This window comes from Bombina bombina, chromosome 5 (assembly GCF_027579735.1).
Source record: "Bombina bombina isolate aBomBom1 chromosome 5, aBomBom1.pri, whole genome shotgun sequence".
Lineage (NCBI taxonomy): Eukaryota > Metazoa > Chordata > Amphibia > Anura > Bombinatoridae > Bombina > Bombina bombina.
In genome coordinates, this window is record NC_069503.1 from 844,329,820 (window position 1) to 844,351,092 (window position 21,273).

A 21,273-nucleotide genomic window follows, 5' to 3' on the forward strand; every position below is an offset into this window, starting at 1 on the left:
GCTTCTTGTTTTTTGCTAAAACAATATAATTTGCTGTTAATCTGTCATAAACCTTCAGGTTTCTTTTTCTTTGTTGTTGTTTTTTTTTTTGTATAATTCTATTTTAAAATGTATTTTTTATTATTAACTGTATTTTAGGCCCTTGTTGCAAGTTTTTTCACCATCCGATGCAGAAAATGTCTATGGTTACTGCCTTTGATAGCCAGAGCCTACTGTGTATTAGCAAAATAGTGTACGTTGTTCTCTGCTATATTAGAGAAGCCATACTTTATTAAGTTTCATTCATAATTAAAATATTGGAGCCAGTTTGGTCAGTGGTACCTGAATGAGGCTCTGTACATAACAATTCGAGTGCTGCTTTGATAACCTATCATATCCCATGCTACTATATTTTTTTCATATTAGGCAATGAGAAAGTTATCTATCACAATGTAATATATGATTTTAGGATGTCTGCAGTTTTACTAATATGAGGATTTATGTAATATTTACATTTATTGGAAAGTTATCATTTTCTCCTGGAAGATCATTCAAGTAAAATATTTTGGCCCAGCCCCCAGGAAAATTATTTTGCTAAATGACCCCAGAGGGGAAAAATGAATCTTGGAGTCTTAGACCACAATGATTATGCTTTTGTAGTATCTCATGTGCTGCAATGAAACTTGTGCGGAAAATACTTCTTCTGCCTTTGAGACGTGCAAAGGATTCCACATTTATTAGAGGTTTAGAGAGGCTTCTCTTCATCAGTTGTCTTCACTGATAAGAAGAAAATATCATGCATTGTTTAGTTTGCTTACAGTTTCATGTGCATGCGCTTGTTTATAATGGATGTGAGCAAAAATAGGTTTAGTCTGATACTACAAAATAAAAATAAATAAAACAAGTAGGCGAATTTAAATGGATATGGAACCCATATATGAATTTAAAGGGATATGGAACCCATATATGAATTTAAAGGGATATGGAACCCATATATGAATTTAAAGGGATATGGAACCCATATCATTTTAAAAAGTTTCCAATTGACCTATATTATTAAATTTGCTTTTTTACTGTGTACTGAAGAGATACCTAGAGTAGGCACCTAGAGCACGACATGACAGGAAATAGTGCTGCCATCTAGTGTTATTGCAAATGGATAGCAGTTTTGCAAAACTGCTGCTATATAGTGCTCTAGAAATGGTCCGGCTTCTAAGCATATGTCTCAGCTTTTGAACAAAAGACACCAAGAGAATGAGAAAAAATGTATAATAGAAGAAATTAGAAAGTTGTGTAAAATTGCATGCTCTTTTTGAATCATAAAATATGTTTTTTGGGTTTCAGATCACTTTAATTAGTTACATTTGTTTTACACTCGTGTAGTGATATGGATATCCCTGCATGTAACAGATTATAGGCATCATTGCCTTTTGTGTGTACTCCGTGCTGAATGGTATTGTTCTGTGTGCCGTCTTCTGTAATGCCATCACTCGCTCACTGCGGTTACATCAGCCTGCTTTTGCCTTTCAATTACCTTTCATGACCCAGCCCTTGTTCTTGGTTGGAGGAGCTTCTTTTATTTAGGATGAGCTGCAGCTTTACCGTAAAAAGATTATGAGAACCCCTTGAATAGAAACAAGCACTGTCAAGCCTGGTGCTAAAGCTGATCGTTGTTAGTTTTGACATTATAATTGTTCCTGGTGTACATAAGCATTTTATAAGTATTTGTTGACAGGACAATACAGGGGATAACAAAATAAATGCTGTTATTTCAATACATTCATGTTGTTCCACACACGTTTGTTTCCCCTATCAGAATAAAGAATGTTATAAACGTTATTTTAGAGTGTTCACTGTTTGAGAAGCAAATACAAATGTGCAAGTAATTGCAAATCTCATAACTTTTTATTTTTGTTGCTTTTATTTAAAAGGACAATTTATTGTACAATAAAATCCTTGATTTTGGTAAAATTTAGTTTTAAACAAAGTACCTATTTTACATTGTGTATAATTCCTGCAGATGGGATAACACAGTTAAAATTGCACACATGACTAATAAACCAGTGAGAGGTGTAAATACGTATCTGCCAATCATCGATCACCATTTCAGGGGTTAAACACATCGGGAACACAAAAAAAAAGCTTTAGTGAAATAGGGAATTTTATTTTGTACATTAGAATTTCACTTCAAAAAGTACTTTATGAGAGTTTGCTGGGCATGTTTTTTTTTTAATATAAAGCTCATGGTGAGAGTCCATGGGCCATTACTGTTGGAATTCAACTCCTAGGAGGAGGCAAAGACTCCCAAAAATGACTTAATCCCTTCTACCTCTCTGGTATGCTAGTCTAATCTTTACCTCTCAGGAGGTGGGTGAATAATTGAGGTGCTGCAGATTCTTTGTTTAGATGGGTCCTCAGACCGATTTATGGCCCATTTTCCCCTCAGAGAGTGAAAGGCAGAGAATAGAATGGAGTATTGGGTAGTGACAGAAGCCTGCCACTGGTGTCGTGGGGACCGGTCCCTTAGCTTCCTTCTGTTGGTGCATCAATATACTCTACATTTAAATCCTCTACTGTGATGTACACATTGGCTTTCTACTGGAAGTTTATTTCTGCAACTGACTAAGCATGGTAGAATGGGTGCATCTCAAGGTAAGTGTGCAAAAAACATGCACTTACATAGCCCACTGTCTATTAGCAGGTACACCATTCCGGGGGGGATATATCATAGCCAGGGAACAATAAATTATAGAGACTTTACCACTTTTTCCCTAGACTTTTATTATTCAGTCTAGTATGTTTTAGAGACAGTGGTTTGGGCTTATTTAAAAGGCACACTAAGAGTTTTATTTTTTCCTTCAGGTACTTTTTCACTCTCTTTTTTCTGTTACTTTAAATTCCTATGTTCCTTTCTATATGGTTTATTTATAAATTCATTTATTTCAGCTCGCTTACTTTGCATAGTCTATTTTCCCTGGCCGTGCTACCAAGTCGTGCTCCTGACTTGGCTCAGTGTGCTCCTCATTTTATTTAGCACAGTTTTGTGGGTTTGTGGTAACCCAGTGATTACGTTTTCCCACCACACTAATTCAGCCTTATTTAACTCTTTAAGCTAACATGAGGTAAGTACTACATTACAGGGAACTTTGCCTAGTGTACCCTGTTGACGTAGTACCAATGTCCAACCTTCTGCCTCATCCCGCGGTCTCGACTATCAGCTTTGACCGCCTAATACCGCAGCCAGAGGCAGAAGGCATCTGCCTTCATATGGTAATATTGCGCTGATCGTGCTCCCTTTACCATATGAAGGTAGATCTGTGTCATTGTTTGCATTGGCTTGTGGTGCTACCGTGAGTGGTATGGAATGGACTTTTTTTCGTGAGGGAGGGGGAGTATGGGCTGCTATACTACAGAGGGGTGAGGGAAGGGGACCACAATGACAATTGGTGGGGGGAGAAATTAGGGGGGTAACACACATTTATTTTTATAAATTGGTGGCTCTTAGCTAGAGGGGGAGGGTTAGGGAGCTGTTAGAGTGCTGTTTGGGGGGTTTCAGGGAGGTGGATTGGTGAGCAGTGTTTACTACACTACAGAAATGTAAGAATATATACATATATATTTTAAAAAACCTATCCCTAAACTACATACTGGCAGACTGTCTGCCAAAACCTAAGATGGTGGTGACCAGTGTGTGTGTGTGTAGGGGGGTGGTGGTGGAAGAGAGCTTTTTGGGAGGGATTAAGTAGGGATCAGGGTGTGGGAGGTGTCGGGTGCAAGGTTATTCTCTGCACTACAGCTAAAATTAAACCTTCACCGCTGTGAATTTCAGAAGTGCAGCTGCAATTAGTGGCCTTTTAATAACCAAAAAGCAATGGCAAAGCCATGCAAGTCTGGTATTTCTGAACAAAGGGGATCTCAGAGAAGCTTTTACAACCTTTTGTATTATAATTGCACAAGCGGTATGTAAATGATTTCAGTGAGAAACCCAAAGTTTGTGAAAATTTTAATGTTTTCTTTTAATATTATCCCATTTGATGGTGAAACGGTAGCATGAAATATACCTTGGGTTGTCTACACTATATATATATATATATATTTACACACACACAATGTAAGCAGATGTAATAGCACTCCGGGTAAAGTTGAAAGGCTTAAACAGCCTGCATTTATCATTGCACACTACAGGCTTTCAATCTCCTCATTTGGAAAAGTCCGGGGAGATTGAGATACGCCACATAACAGGTGAAGTGAAGGCCACTGCTTCTTAACTCTCAGCTGCAGGTTCGCTTGTGAAGATATAGAAGCCTTTCATTTTCAGGACAAAGAATCTAAAGAAAATATTAGGGCTGTTTTTTTGTTTTCATTCTTTCCATCATCAAAGAACCAAAGTCCTCTGCACAGAAATAGAAGACTTTCAGGCCCACCTAGAAAGCCACTTCAAGTTGGAAAAAGTTCCTATTGTGCCAGATCCAGATTTTTTTCTAGTAGGGGCCAGGTTATGCCCTTTCAGGGTCGGGGTCCGCTGTCACGTGTTACAGGAATCTTGTAAAGGCAAATGCCTTTCTTCAATCTGTACCTGTCCTAAAATTCATGGGAGTGCTGCTTCCATTTCATGTTCCCTCTGGTAACTCATAGAACATGGGAGCCCAGAGTTCATGACAGTCTTTCGTTACACCCACACTTTCAAATGCGGTTTATCAAGGTGGAAACCTTTAGGGTAGCTTTAAGGCCAAATAGTTCTACTCAAACTTTTTTAGTGTTTCAAATAAATTGGGAACTTATAGGTTTTTTCTGGTTTATAATCTCCGATTAGCTTTCTCAGAGTTCCTATTTTCAAGATGAAATAATTCGTACTCTTCTCAATTTGTTTCAGCAAGAACAAAATATGTTCTCCATAGTTTAAATGATACTTCCTTAATATCCTTATCCACAATGATATCTACCAGTACTTTTTGATTTTGTCTAGTTCCAGCTCTACAAACTACCCTGTCAGTAATAAGGGCTCAAGATATTTTGATGGCTCCATACCTGGACTATATCTTGTCCTTATCTTTAGCTGTACTTCATGCAAACAACTTTGGAGAATCAATGTCCCAAATAATTATCTTGCTCCTCAATCCAGTGTTCTGTCCTAGGAGTCATTATTGTCTCATTTCTATGTCTCTTTCTTATTGGATCAAAGGAGTTTAAAGCTTAAGACGGCTATCTTAGAGAATCCTCTTGAATTCCTAGGTGAGAATTCTCTGCCCTAGTGGTTAATTCTCCAATTCATTTGTCTAGGTGCGTCCTTTGTATGTCCTTCCCGCTCACTACTTTCTACAACTGCTTGTCTATCAGTTTGGGGTGTAGTAGGGGGTCTAGGAGAACTCAAGCAGTTTGGTCTCCTCTGGAGGTGAAGTTACCATTACATTTCTTAGATCTACATGCAATCCTCAGGACTTTTCAGAACTGGCCTCTCCTGAAATATGACGGTTTCAGACATCACAGTAGTGGCCCATTTCATTCTGTAAGGGGAACTTGCAGTTCCCTAGCGATTAAGGGAGGTTTCCCTAATTGTGATTTAGACAGAAAATAATCTCTGTACGATTTCAGCAATTTATATCTGACGTGTTATCTGGAAAAAGTACTATCAATTTTACCAATTCTTTCTAGAGCACTGATCTCTTCATCAGGATGTCTTCAACCAGATTGTTGATCAGTGGGGTCAACCAGACATAACGCTGATAGCTTCTCATTTGTCCAGATATTTAGCAAAATCCATTGATTTACAAGCATTTTTTAGCTAGTCTGCCAGCTCCCTAGTCATTTTTGTGATGCTTACTTTTTTCCTCCATCTTTTCTGCTACCAAGAGTAATAGATCGGATCAAACTATTGCCTTCAGCAGTATTTCTGATTGCTATAGCTTGGTCCCTTTTAACTTGGATCGCAGATCGGGTACAGATGTCTAGTAGTCCTCCATAGAATTCTTTAATTTTTACAGGAGGGCTTAGATAAAGGCTAGTTCTTTAAAATATCAGATTTTAGCTTTTTATGTGTTATTCCACAAGTCAATTGCCAATCTGATATTCTGGGCTTTTTTCACGTTTTTCTCTAGAAAGGATGAGTGATTAAACCAATTTTCTCTTCCTCTGAACCTTTATTGGATTTTAAGACTTTTGCTGGACCAAGCCTATAATTGCTTAAGTCATTTAGCCTCCGTCTACGAATGTGTTTTGTTCATTTATCAATTTCTTCTTCTAGAAGAGTCTCTAAAAGGTCTAAATGGCAGGAAAGTCTTCCCCAATTTGCATTAAAACCCATTCTTCTTTTTTAGTTTCCAATTTCTGAGTTTTCAAAAATGAGTCTACTCTTGAACAAATCAGGACATTTTGCATCCTCCTAGTTGAATCCTAACAGTAATGGATCGTGGACTCTCACCACCATGAAACAAATTAATTTATCAGGTAACCATAAATTTTCTTGTTGTTGTTATTTTTGTTTGATTTGTTTTTTCCAGGCACGGACGTACCAAAAAATGTGTGGAATGCTTCCTGATAAAAGTTAGATAAACCTGCTTTAGAACATTGAGATTGGCTCTGAACCAGATAAATAAAATCACAGTTTTTCTATTAATTCTCGCCCTGTTTTTAATTGGATTACGCCAAAACATTTTGTTCGTTAGGATGCTTAATATGTTCTAAATGTTGAGTATAATTTTTATTTATATAATTATTTCGTCATTTAGGCGACGCCTGATCTCCCAGCGATCTTCTTTAGAAACACTTGAAGACATTGAAGAAAACGCTCCCTTGCGGAGGTAATTTATTTATAATTTTGTTTTTATTATTATTATTTTAGAAAAATGGTATCATTTGAAAGTAAATTCTTACGTAAAATATTAAATTTGTTCTTTTTGTATGGCCTATGTGAACCCATACAGCACTCTGTTAACTTCAATAAAGGGTCTGTCCTGTAATATTTTTACTGAAATGCAAATTAATTTCCACTAAATTAAAGATTGTTATTAAAAAAACTATTATTAAATCTATATTCAGATTATACAGAGCAATATAATAGAGTCTTTATTCAAACATGGCAGAATAAAATAATTATAAAAACTGAAAAGGATTTTCTTATCCAAAAATGGCCATCATTTACTTTGTTCCCAAAGTACATTAGCATTTAATAGAGCCCCTTGGGAGACCCATTGTGTCAGGCAATGATAATTTAGCAGGGCCTGCAAGCAAATATGTGGATTTGAGATTAAGAGAATATTTAACCTCAATACCTTCTTATGTACGTGACACCATGGAAGTCCTGCAGATGTTACAAAATCTGCATTTGACAGAAAACACATGGTTAGTCGCAGCAGAAGTAGAGTCACTTTACACCAGTATTAGACACACAGATGGCATAGCAGCAAGTTCATTATTGCATTAGTAAAATATATACATACACAATCGCCTAGATTTAGAGTTTTGTCGGTAAAGACCCGTGTAGCTAACGCTGCTTTTTTTCCAGCGCACCCTTAAGACAACGCTGGTATTTAGCGTTGTCTGAGGGGCTGCGTAAGGCTCAAAAAATGGTGCGTTGAGCCTAACTTAGCTCCACTTTAACCCTCAATACCAGCGTTGCTTACGGTAGCGGTAAGCTGGAAAAATGTGCTCGTGCACGATATCCCCATAGGAAACAATGGGGCAGTTTGGGCTGAAAAAACCCCAAACACCTGCAAAAAAGCAGCGTTCAGCTCCTAACGCAGCCCCATTGTTTCCTATGGGGAAACACTTTCTAAGTCTGCACCTAACACCCTAACATGAGTCTAAACACCCCTAACCTTACACTTATTAACCCCTAATCTGCCGCCCCCGCTATCGCTGACCCCTTCATATTATTATTAACCCCTAATCTTCCGCTCCGGACACCGCCACAACCTACATTATCCCTATGAACCCCTAATCTGCTGCCCCTAACACCGCCGACCCCTATATTATATTTATTAACCCCTAATCTGCCCCCCCCAACATCGCCACTACCTTACCTACACTTATTAACCCCTAATCTGCCGTCCGGACCTCGCCACCACTATAATAAATGTATTAACCCCTAAACCGCCGCACTCCCGCCTCACAAACACTAGAATAAATTGTATTAACCCCTAATCTGCCCTCCCTAACATCGCTGCCACCTACCTACAATTATTAACCCCTAATCTCCCGCCCGCACCGTCGCCGCTACTATAATAAAGTTATTAACCCCTAAACCTAACTCTAACCCTAACACCCCCTAACATAAATATAATTTATATTAAACAAAATAATATTCCTAAAATTAACTAAATTATTCCTATTTAAAACTAAATACTTACCTATAAAATAAACCCTAATATAGTTACAATATAATTAATAATTACATTGTAGCTATTTTAGGATTTATATTTATTTTACAGGCAACTTTGTATTTATTTTAACTAGGTACAATAGCTATTAAATAGTTAATAACTATTTAATAGCTACCTAGTTAAAATAACTACAAAATTACCTGTAAAATAAATCCTAACCTAAGTTACAATTAAACCTAACACTACACTATAATTACATTAATTAAATAAATTACCTACAATTACATAAAATAAAATACAATAAAATAAACTATTCTATAATACAAAAACAAACAAACACTTAATTACAAAAAATAAAAAAGAATTACAAGCAGTTTAAACTAATTACACCTAATCTAAGCCCCCTAATAAAATAAAAAAGCCCCCCAAAATAAAAAATTCCCTACCTTATTCTAAAATACAAAAGTAATCAGCTCTTTTACCAGCCCTTAAAAGGGCTTTTTGCGGGGCCTTGCCCCAAAGTAATCAGCTCTTTTGCATTAAAATAAAAATACCCCCCCCCCCCAACATTACAACCCACCACCCACATACCCCTACTCTAACCCACCCAAACCCCCCTTAAAAAAACCTATAGCTAACCCCCTGAAGATCTCCCTACCTTGAGTCATCTTCACTCAGCCGAGCCGAATTCTTCAAGGTGCACAGAGGAGGTCCATCATCCGGTAGAAGTCTTCATCCAAGCGGGGCAAGAAGAGGTCCTCCATCCGGTAGAAGTCTTTATCCAGGCGGCGTCTTCAATCTTCATCCATCTGGAGCGGAGCCATCTTCAAAGGAGCCGACGCGGAGCCATCCTCTTCTACCGACGGACTAACGACGAATGAAGGTTCCTTTAAGGGACGTCATCCAAGATGGCGTCCCTTCAATTCCAATTGGCTGATAGAATTCTATCAGCCAATCGGAATTAAGGTAGAAAAAAATCTGATTGGCTGATGCAATCAGCCAATCAGATTGAAGTTCAATCCGATTGGCTGATCCAATCAGCCAATCGTATTGAACTCTCATTCTATTGGCTGTTCCGATCAGCCAATAGAATGCAAGTTCAATACGATTGGCTGATTGGATCAGCCAATCGGATTGAACTTCAATTTGATTGGCTGATTGCATCAGCCAATCAGAATTTTTCTACCTTAATTCCGATTGGCTGATAGAATTCTATCAGCCAATCGGAATTGAAGGGACACCATCTTGGATGACGTCCCTTAAAGGAACCTTCATTCGTCGTTAGTCCGTCGGTAGAAGAGGATGGCTCCGCGTCGGCTCCTTTGAAGATGGCTCCGCTCCGAATGGATGAAGATTGAAGACGCTGCCTGGATGAAGACTTCTACCGGATGGAGGACCTCTTCTTGCCCCGCTTGGATGAAGACTTCTACCGGATGATGGACCTCCTCTGCGCACCTTGGATGAAGAATTCGGCTCGGCTGAGTGAAGACGACTCAAGGTAGGGAGATCTTCAGGGGGTTAGCGATAGGTTTTTTTTAAGGGGGGTTTGGGTGGGTTAGAGTAGGGGTATGTGGGTGGTGGGTTGTAATGTTGGGGGGGTATTGTATTTTTATTTTCATGCAAAAGAGCTGATTACTTTGGGGCAAGGCCCCGCAAAAAGCCCCTTTTAAGGGCTGGTAAAAGAGCTGATTACTTTTGTATTTTAGAATAGGGTAGGGAATTTTTTATTATATGTGTATTATAGAATAGTTTATTTTATTGTATTTTATTTTATGTAATTGTAGGTAATTTATTTAATTAATGTAATGATAGTGTAGTGTTAGGTTTAATTGTAACTTAGGTTAGGATTTATTTTACAGGTAATTTTGTAGTTATTTTAACTAGGTAGCTATTAAATAGTTATTAACTATTTAATAGCTATAGTACCTAGTTAAAATAAATACAAAGTTGCCTGTAAAATAAATATAAATCCTAAAATAGCTACAATGTAATTATTAATTATATTGTAGCTATGTTAGGGTTTATTTTATAGGTAAGTATTTAGTTTTAAATAGGAATAATTTAGTTAATTTTAGGAATATTATTTAGTTTAATATAAATTATATTTATGTTAGAGTTAGGTTTAGGGGTTAATAACTTTATTATAGTAGCGGCGACGGAGCGGGCGGGAGATTAGGGGTTAATAATTGTAGGTAGGTGGCGGCGATGTTAGGGAGGGCAGATTAGGGGTTAATACAATTTATTCTAGTGTTTGCGAGGCGGGAGTGCGGCGGTTTAGGGGTTAATACGTTTATTATAGTGGCGGCGAGGTCCGGTTGGCAGATTAGGGGTTAATAAGTGTAGGTAAGGTAGCGGCGACGTTGGGGGGGCAGATAAGGGGTTAATAAATATAATATAGGGGTCAGCGATGTTAGGGGCAGCAGATTAGGGGTTCATAGGGATAATGTAGGTGGCGGCGGTGTCCGGTCGGCAGATTAGGGGTTAAAAAAATGTATTACAGTGGCGGGGCCTCGGTTTAGAGGTACATAGGTAGTTTATGGGTGTTAGTGTACTTTAGAGCACAATAGTTAAGAGCTTTAAATTCACGCGTTAGCCCATAAAGGTCTTAACTACTGACTTTTTTTTGCGGTTGGAGTCTTGTTGGTAGAGGCTCTACCGCTCACTTCTCCCAAGACTCCAAATACCAGCGTTAGGCAGATCCCATTGAAAAGATAGGATACGCAATTGGCGTAAAGGGATCTGCGGTAGCCTGGAATCGCGGTAGGGAAGTGAGCGGTAGACCTGTACCTGCCTGACTCTAAATTCCAGCGGGCGGCCAAAAGCAGCGTTAGGAGCCCTTAACGCTGCTTTTGACGGCTAACGCAGAACTCTAAATCTAGGTGAAAGTAATCACATTCAAGGATTAATTATATTTGCAAGTTCAAGGCACTGCTATGGGCACAGCATGGTCCTCTACATATGCAAATGAGTTCCTCGGATACTGGGAACAATTGAGGGTTTTCTCAGAAGGCATAGAGGAATTTACTAACTTTGTACCCCTATCGATAAGATATTTTGATGACGTGTTCTTCCATTGGGAAGGCACATATGAACATTTACAGACATTCTTACAAAAATTAAATCAAAATGATCTCAACATTAAATTAACGTACCAGGCAGATTTAAGACAAGTATGTTTCTTGAACTTAATGATATTAAAGAATTAAGATGGTACAGTAAGTACTAGAATATTTAGAAAATAAACAGCTACTAACACGCTATTAAATCACACAAATGCATCAAGTAGTCAGGATATTAAATAGGAACCGACATATCCTAAAAAATTATCCAGTCTCGGAAGAGATCATAGGGGATAAAGTAACTATAGGCTACAAAAGACCCCCTAATTTAAAAGATCAGTTGGTAACAATCCATTATTTACATATTCAATGAAAAAGACACTTATCCCGGTATGTACCCCTGTGGCACATGCTCCATGTGTCCACACGTACAAAAACCACAATCATTACTGATAAAAATGGTAAACAACACAATCTCCAACAGCATTATAATAGTCTATCTACTAGTGTTATATATGAATTATACTGTCTGTGCAAAAAAAGATCTTTGTAGGCATGACGACCAGGGAAATAAGAATTTGAATACTGGAACATATAACCAGTAATAAAAATGCAGATAAAGGGAAAAACATTACAAGCATTGCAAAACATTTCCATCAACAGCACCAAAGCTCATCTAAACAGTTACGTTTTACTGTCATTCAGAAGATCTCTTTAGGAATTAGAGGTGGTGACTTAGATAAATCCCTTTTAAAGGCAGAGTGCAAATGGATATGTTAGATACATTACAACCTAAGGGGTTAAATGAACATAATAACTCCTATGTATACTTATAAAACTATATCTACATTATTCAGTTATAAATAAGATACAATTCCCCCTTTGGATCTAGTAAAATGCTATATTGTTGAGTTATATGCATATTATCCTAAACAACAGGATATATACTCATACAACTTTATATAAAAACAAACCAGAACATACCCATGTCGGTGTAGATATTAATTTGCCTATATCCAAAAATTAGTACTAAGTATTTACACTAATAGCATTATTTCAACACTTTACTCATGGAGCTGCACAAATAACAATATATTTTTATCACAATCTATCTCACGATTAATCAACAATGTACTCATTTTACTATTTTGTGACACCAATTTATTCACAACGGTTCACATATTATTTAAGCACTTGGCACCAACAAAGGAATGTATCCTTAAAATTATAACTTTTATTCCATTCTCACAAGAGCTTCACTAATTACATGCACTTTCTAAGATCTAACAAGATTAAAAACTACATTTGAACTCACATTCACAACTTTCTTAACATAGGCAAGTATTACATATGCACAATCACAGGATTTGCAATTAAAGTGATGGTAAATCCTAGCGTTTGTGAAATGCTAGGATTTACCATTGGAACAAATAAACGGGACTTTCAGTCATGAAGTACTTCATGTTGAAAGCTCCTTTATTTTTTGCAGTGTCCGCCGCACTGAGCTGCTAAGGCAGCCAACCGCATAACGCTATTTGGCTGAAAGGTGACCTTTTTTCACCTCTTAGCCAGTAGCTGTGAGTGAAATCTGGCAGGATCTGGCACAAAACCGGATTTCCTGCAAGTCCCCTTTATTTGTTCCAATGGTAAATCCTAGCGTTTCATAAACGCTAGGATTTACCATCACTTTAATCTATTAAATGAAACAAGCACATTGGATTACAGTATTTTGTAGATCAAATAAATACTGTATCAATACAATAACAAGAAAAGTTGTAACAAAAGAACGATATAAGGCATCAATATCAAATTACTGAGTAAATCTAAAAACATTAACAATATTAAAAAGTCTAATGTGATCAATATTATTAAACTAGGCAGATTCTGTGTAATTTAAAATAAGAAAAATTAGCAGTGGACTAATTTCATTGTATAAGAATTCTAAGGAATATAATAACTGGTGAGATAGAAAAGTAATAACTGGTCATAGAGGAAAAAATATATACTGTAGAAAGGAGTGTGACTTAAAAGGTACAGTATACTGCAAAATAGTTTTTCCCTTAATGTGTTTCCAATTACTTTTTTTTTTTTTTACCAACTACAGAGTATAAAATGTAGGAGAATTAACTTTTTAAGGTTTATTTGTGTATATGAAATACCTGATTTCTCTTGTAAGGTGTATCCAGTCCACGGATTCATCCTTTACTTGTGGGATATTCTCCTTCCCAACAGGAAGTGGCAAAGAGAGCACACAGCAGAGCTGTCCATATAGCTCCCCCTCTAGCTCCACCCCCCAGTCATTCTCTTTGCCGGCTCTAAGCATTCGGAAGTGTAAAGTGAATGTGGTGTTAGAAATGTAGTTTTTATTTTCTACAATCAAAAGTTTGTTATTTTAAATGGTACCGGTGTGTACTATTTACTCTCTAGCAGAAAGAGATGAAGATTTCTGCAGGGAGGAAGATGATTTTAGCATGTTGTAACTAAGATCCACTGCTGTTCCCACAAAGGACTGAGGAGTACAAGAAAACTTCAGTTGGGGGGAACGGTTTGCAGGTTAGGCTGCAAAAAAAGGTATGTTCAGTCATTTTTTTCTAGACAAGACTGTGATAATGCTAGAAAAGACTGATAATATCCCCATGAGGGAAGGGTAAGCTGTATTCAGAGACTAAGTATGAATTGCAAGCTTACATAACAGGGCTAGTTTATGCTGGTTGACACTACTTAATGGCAAACGTTTTTTTATTGAAAAATTTCGTTTTTTTGAGACACTTTGAAGGTTCCTTTGGGTTTCTTCCAGGGGTTGTTACCCACATGGCTATTATTAAAACACTTAGGAGTGTTTCTTTAGGCCTTACAGCACCGGAGTAAGGTGGGAGGGGCCTATTTTCGCTCCTCAGATGCGCAGTTATATTTGATTAGAAGTCCAGGCTTTTTCACATGGAGGGTCCTGCTGCAGTTTGAGTGCCTATAAGAAGCTTTTTCCCCACAAATCTGGTTCCTAAGGGCAGGTAGGGCCACAGCAGAGCTGTGGCAAGGTGCTGATGTTGTTTTAACCGGTTTGTTGGCTTACTGTCGATCCGGTTTGGGCATTAAGGGGTTAATCGTTTTTATTGCTAGTGGTGCAATCTTACTAATACTTTAGGTACATACTGTAAAAATTTCGAAAAGTTTGCTGCATTTTTCACTGTTTTGCAAAATTGTGTGCCTTTTTTTATCTCTTAAAGGCACAGTAACGTTTTTTTCAAAGTGTGTTTTTTAGGGATGCACCGAAATTTCGGCCGCAGAAAGTTTCGGCCGAAAATGGCATTTTTGGCTATTTCGGTTTTCGTTTTTTTAGCCTTTTATTTTTGGTGAAATTATTGTGTAGCATGTTTCAAATTTGATGCTAGCCTAGAGCTGCTGTTTAAGTTTATTACTTGACTTTCTGTTCTGCATATAATGAGTTTTCTAGGACTATACTTTATTTGGATAATTAGTAAAAAAAAAACTGTTAAATATGATTCTGTTACATAGAACTGAATGAAGAATAATACAGTATATTGAGATTTATAATTGTTTTAAGTAGGGATGCACCAAAATTTTGGTCGCAGAAACATTTTGGCCGAAAATGGCATTATTTTTTGCCTGTTTTTTTTTCTTGGTAAAATTATTGTGTAGCATATTATTGTTTTAAGATATTTTTGTCCAATTTTAGTGTGTTACTTTCAATAAAAGTGTGGGATTTTTTTATTGGCTCTAATTATGCAAAAAAAAAACTAAAAAAAAAATAATTTGAAAAAAATACATTTTCGGTATCAGTTTCGGTTTTCGGCCAAGTGCATCCCGGATTTTCGGATTCGGTTTCGGTCCAGAATTTCCATTTCGGTGCATCACTAGTGTTTTTACTTGATTAAAGTGATTTCTAAGCCTGTTTGTCTTACTACTAGTCTGTTAAACATGTCTGACACCAAGGAAAATCCTTGTTCAATGTGTTTAGAAGCCATGGTGGAACCCCCTCTTAGAATGTGTCCCACTTGTACTGATATGTCTATACATTTTAAAGAACATATTGTTGCACTTAAAAATGTGGCCCAAGATGATTCTCAGGCAGAGGGTAATGAGGTTAGCCCGTTAACCTCTCCCCAAGTGTCACAACCAGTTACGCCCGCTCAAGCGACGCCTAGCACCTCTAGTGCGTCTAACTCTTTTACCTTGCAAGACTTGGCGGCAGTTATGGATAATACCCTCTCAGTGTTTTTATCTAAACTGCCCGTGTTACCTGCAAAGCGTAATAGCTCTGTTTTAAGAACAGATTCTGAGCATTCTGACGCTTTAGTAGCTGTATCCGATATACACTCACAACGCTCTGAAATGGGGGCGAGGGATGTGCTGTCTGAGGGAGAAATTTCCGATTCAGGAAAGGTTGCTCCTCAGACAGACTCAGATACGTTGGCTTTTAAATTGAAACTAGAACACCTCCGCTTATTGCTCAGGGAGGTATTAGTTACTCTGGATGACTGCGACCCTTTGGTGGTTCCAGAGAAATTGTGTAAAATGGACAAGAACCTAGACGTTCCCGTTTACACTGATGTGTTCCCGGTCCCTAAGAGGATTGCGGATATCGTTACTAGGGAGTGGGATAGACCAGGTATTCCGTTTGTTCCCCCTCCTGTTTTTAAGAAAATATTCCCCATATCTGACCCCATGCGGGACTCGTGGCAGACGGTCCCTAAGGTGGAGGGGGCTGTTTCTTCACTTGCTAAACGCACAACCATACCAATTGAAGACAGTTGTGCTTTTAAAGACCCTATGGATAAAAAATTAGAGGGTTTACTTAAGAAATTTTTTGTTTAACAAGGTTTTCTTCTCCAACCTATTGCGTGCATTGTTCCTGTAACTACTGCAGCTGCTTTCTGGTTCGAGGCACTGGAAGATGCGCTCCAGACCTCATATGAGGACATTATGGACAGAATTAAGGCTCTTAAGCTAGCTAATTCTTTTATCACAGATGCTGCTTTCCAACTAGCTAAGTTAGCGGCAAAGAATTCAGGTTTCGCCATTTTAGCGCGCAGGGCGCTATGGCTAAAGTCCTGGTCGGCCGATGTGTCGTCAAAATCCAAACTCTTGAACATCCCTTTCAAAGGAAAGACCCTCTTCGGGCCTCAATTGAAAGAGATTATTTCAGAAATCACTGGGGGAAAAGGCCATGCTCTCCCTCAGGACCAGTCCTTTAAGACAAAGAACAAACAAAATAATTTTCGTTCCTTTCGGAATTTCAGGAGCGGCCTCGCTTCATCCTCCCCTACTACAAAGCAAGAGGGTAACGCTTCACAACCCAGGCCAGCCTGGAAACCTTACCAGGGCTGGAACAAGGGTAAACAGGCCAAGAAGCCTGCAGCTGCTTCCAAGACAGCATGATGGGGTAGCCCCAGATCCGGGACCGGATCTAGTAGGGGGCAGACTCTCTCTCTTCGCTCAGGCCTGGGCAAGAGACGTACACGATCCCTGGGCCTTAGAGATTGTATCCCAGGGATATCTTCTAGAATTCAAGGACTCCCCTCCAAGGGGAAGGTTCCACATCTCTCGTTTGTCTACAGACCAGACAAAGAAAGAGGCGTTCTTACGCTGTGTAGAAGACCTACATACAATGGGAGTGATCCACCCAGTTCCAATTGCGGAACAAGGGCGGGGTTTTTACTCAAACCTGTTTGTGGTTCCCAAGAAAGAAGGAACTTTCAGACCAATCCTGGATCTCAAAATTCTAAACAAATTCCTCAGAGTCCCATCATTCAAGATGGAGACCATTCGGACAATCTTACCAATGATCCAGGAGGGTCAATATATGACTACCATGGATCTAAAGGATGCGTATCTGCACATTCCTATCCACAAGGATTATCACCAGTTTCTCAGGTTCGCCTTTCTGGATAAGCATTATCAGTTTGTGGCTCTTCCTTTCGGGTTGGCCACTGCTCCCAGAATTTTCACAAAGGTGCTAGGGTCCCTCCTGGTGGTACTAAGACTGCGGGGCATAGCAGTGGCACCTTATCTAGACGACATCTTAATTCAGGAGTCGACTTTCCAAAGAGCCAAGTCTCACACGGAAATTGTTGTGGCCTTTCTGAGGTCTCACGGGTGGAAGGTGAACATCAAAAAGAGTTCTCTCTCCCCCCTCTCAAGAGTTCCCTTCCTAGGAACCCTAATAGACTCGGTAGAAATGAAAATATTTCTGGCAGAGGTCAGAAAGTTAAAAACTACTTGCCAAGCTCTTCATTCCATTCCTCGGCCATCTGTAGCTCAGTGCATGGAGACAATCGGACTAATGGTAGCGGCAATGGACATAGTCCCTTTTGCACGGATACACCTCAGACCACTGCAATTATGCATGCTCAAACAGTGGAATGGGGATTATGCAGATTTGTCTCCTCAAATACAGTTGGACCAGGGGACCAGAGATTCTCTTCTCTGGTGGTTGTCTCAGGATCACCTGTCTCAGGGAATGTGCTTCCGCAGACCAGAGTGGATCATCGTAACGACTGACGCCAGCCTGTTGGCCTGGGGTGCAGTCGGGGACTCCCTGAAAGCTCAGGGCTTATGGTCTCGGGAAGAAGCTCTTCTCCCGATAAACATTCTGGAACTGAGGGCGATATTCAGTGCGCTTCAGGCATGGCCTCAGCTAGCTGCGGCCAAATTCATCAGATTTCAGTCGGACAACATCACGACTGTAGCTTACGTCAATCATCAAGGCGGAACAAGGAGTTCTCTAGCAATGATGGAAGTAACCAAAATAATCAGATGGGCGGAGGATCACTCTTGCCATCTCTCAGCAATTCACATCCCAGGAGTAGACAACTGGGAGGCGGATTTTCTAAGTCTTCAGACTTTTCACCCGGGGCAGTGGGAACTCCACCCAGAGGTATTTGCCCAGCTGACTCAGCTATGGGGCACTCCAGAATTGGATCTGATGGCGTCCCGTCAGAACACCAAGCTTCCTCTTTACAGGTCCAGGTCCCGGGATCCCCATGCGGTGCTGATAGATGCTCTAGCAGCGCCTTGGTCCTTCAATCTGGCCTATGTTTTTCCACCGTTTCCTCTCCTCCCTCGTCTGGTTGCCAGAATCTAGCAGGAGAGGGCTTCGGTGATTCTAATAGCGCCTGCGTGGCCATGCAGGACCTGGTATGCAGACCTAGTGGACATGTCATCGGTGCCACCATGGACACTACCAATGAGGCAGGACCTTCTAATACAAGGTCCTTTCAAACATCCAAATCTAATTTCTCTGCGTCTGACTGCTTGGAGATTGAACGCCTAATTCTATCAAAGCGTGGTTTCTCTGAGTCGGTTATTGATACCCTGATTCAGGCTAGAAAGCCTGTCACCAGAAAAATATACCATAAGATTTGGCGAAAATATCTTTTTTTGGTGCAAATCCAAGGGTTACTCATGGAGTAAGGTTAGGATTCCCAGAATTTTGTCCTTTCTCCAAGACGGATTGGAGAAAGGATTATCAGCTAGTTCCTTAAAGGGACAGATATCTGCTTTGTCTATTCTTTTTCACAAACGTCTGGCAGAGGTACCAGACGTTCAAACGTTTAGCCAGGCTTTAGTCAGAATCAAGTCTGTTTATAGATCTGTGGCTCCGCCATGGAGTCTGAATTTAGTTCTTTCAGTTCTGCAGGGGGTTCCGTTTGAACCTTTACATGCCATAGATATCAAGCTTTTATCTTGGAAAGTTTTGTTTTTGTTAGCTATCTCTTCTGCTCGAAGAGTTTCAGAGTTATCTGCTCTACAGTGTGATTCACCTTACCTGGTGTTCCATGCAGATAAGGTAGTTTTGCGTACCAAACCCGGTTTTCTTCCTAAGGTTGTGTCTGATAAGAATATTAATCAGGAGATTGTTGTTCCTTCTCTGTGTCCTAATCCTTCGTCGAAGAAGGAACGTCTGTTACACAATCTTGATGTGGTTCGTGCTTTAAAGTTCTATTTACAAGCAACTAAGGATTTCAGACAAACAACTTCTTTGTTTGTTATCTCTTCTGGTAAGAGGAGAGGTCAGAAGGCAACCGCTACCTCTCTTTCCTTTTGGCTGAAAAGCATCATCCGTTTGGCCTATGAGACTGCTGGCCAGCAGCCTCCTGAAACAATTCGTGCTCATTCTACCAGAGCAGTGGCTTCCACATGGGCTTTTAAAAATGAGGCTTCTGTTGAACAGATTTGTAAGGCAGCAACTTGGTCTTCGCTGCATACTTTTTCCAAATTTTACAAATTCAATACTTTCTTTTTCTTCTGAGGCTATTTTTGGGAGAAAGGTTTTACAAGCAGTGGTGCCTTCCGTTTAAGGTACCTGTCTTGTTCCCTCCCTTCATCCGTGTCCTAAAGCTTTGGTATTGGTATCCCACAAGTAAAGGATGAATCCGTGGACTGGATACACCTTACAAGAGAAAACAGAATTGATGCTTACAAATGTATTTCTCTTGTGGTGTATCCAGTCCACGGCCCGCCCTGTCATTTTAAGACAGGTGGTTTTTATTTTTAAACTACAGTCACCACTGCACCCTATGGTTTCTCCTTTTTCTTCCTAACCTTCGGTCGAATGACTGGGGGGTGGAGCTAGAGGGGGAGCTATATGGACAGCTCTGCTGTGTGCTCTTTTTGCCACTTCCTGTTGGCAAGGAGAATATCCCACAAGTAAAGGATGAATCCGTGGACTGGATACACCACAAGAGAAATAAATTTATCAGGTAAGCATAAACTCTGTTTTTGTGTTTTGAAGCCACATCCTAATAAAATGGGTTGATTTTGTAGGCATAGTCAGATCTCATTACTTTATCACATTGTGTACATATACATGCTTCTTTAACTTATATCTGTCCGCAAACTAAATAATTTTTTTGGAAAGAACAATGGAAAATTAACATTGTATTACCTTATCACTTTTACCCAACTGGGAGTGTAATTCCTTCTGCTGGCAATGTTTACACAGCTTGGACCTAAGGCCAAAAACTTTCAGAATAGGTGGGAATACCACAGGCTAATTCAACTATTTCAAATGCCAATATAAGGGTAAAGAAAATACTTGTAAAGAATTGAATACACTCCAGCAGGTAAAGTGGATCATTGGGAACAAATTAAAGGGGAATTTTATTTTTTTGAGTAAACTTTCCCTTTAATATTTCATAAGAAATTATAAAACTATTACCCAAACTATTCATAATATGAATGCAATAGAACAATAATAAAGAGGATCATTCATAAGATATTCCACTTTATTGCCAAGTATAATAGTTATGACATGCATATCTTAACATCAATAATTGGCATTATACACATAGCAATCATAATTGATTCCTAAGAAATCCGGTTCATAAGGAGGGATTAGCATCTAACATAAAGCTCACCATAAAAGCAACATACTATACTGTCTCACAATATCAAAACTAATACACTAATAATTGCACCCCAGCAACAAATTAAACATCATCCACCTATCAGAACTAATTAGGAAGTGCTGCCTGAACCTCCATTAGCCCATCCAGTAAATGTGTCAGAGATGTGCTGAATGGAGAAGAGTTATTCATAGACAACTCTAATAACCAATTCACAATCCACCTTATCAGAAGAGATCCAATCAGATACAGAGGGAGGGATTTGTATGAAAATGAAGAGAGACAAACTCGGCCGGTGCGCACCCCTCTGAAGAAGTTTAATGTGAAACTCGCGTCAGGGGTGCATATGTTAGGAGCATTGCCTCTCTTTTTAAATCATTTTGCTTACTCCAAGGTTCTGTACTGATTATCTATAGTCCTGCCTTCCTATATAGCCATAGATAGAACAATGATAATTTCAGCACCCGCTATTGACGGAGCTTAGTCACAGACAATAAGACAGATTAGAAATAGCATAAACAGTTAACTCAGCTCCTGATACATTAGGAGCAT

At 39.1% G+C, this 21,273-nt stretch overlaps 1 protein-coding gene across 1 annotated transcript in view; it reads left to right on the forward strand.

Annotated features, from left to right (window-relative positions):
• CABLES1 (Cdk5 and Abl enzyme substrate 1) overlaps positions 1–21,273 on the forward strand; it is a 319,853-nt gene that overhangs the window by 140,760 nt on the left and 157,820 nt on the right. Inside the window, exon 2 of the mRNA XM_053714974.1 lies at positions 6,705–6,776. Within this exon, the coding sequence (XP_053570949.1) occupies positions 6,705–6,776 (72 nt within the window). The remainder of the gene's footprint in view (positions 1–6,704; positions 6,777–21,273) is intronic.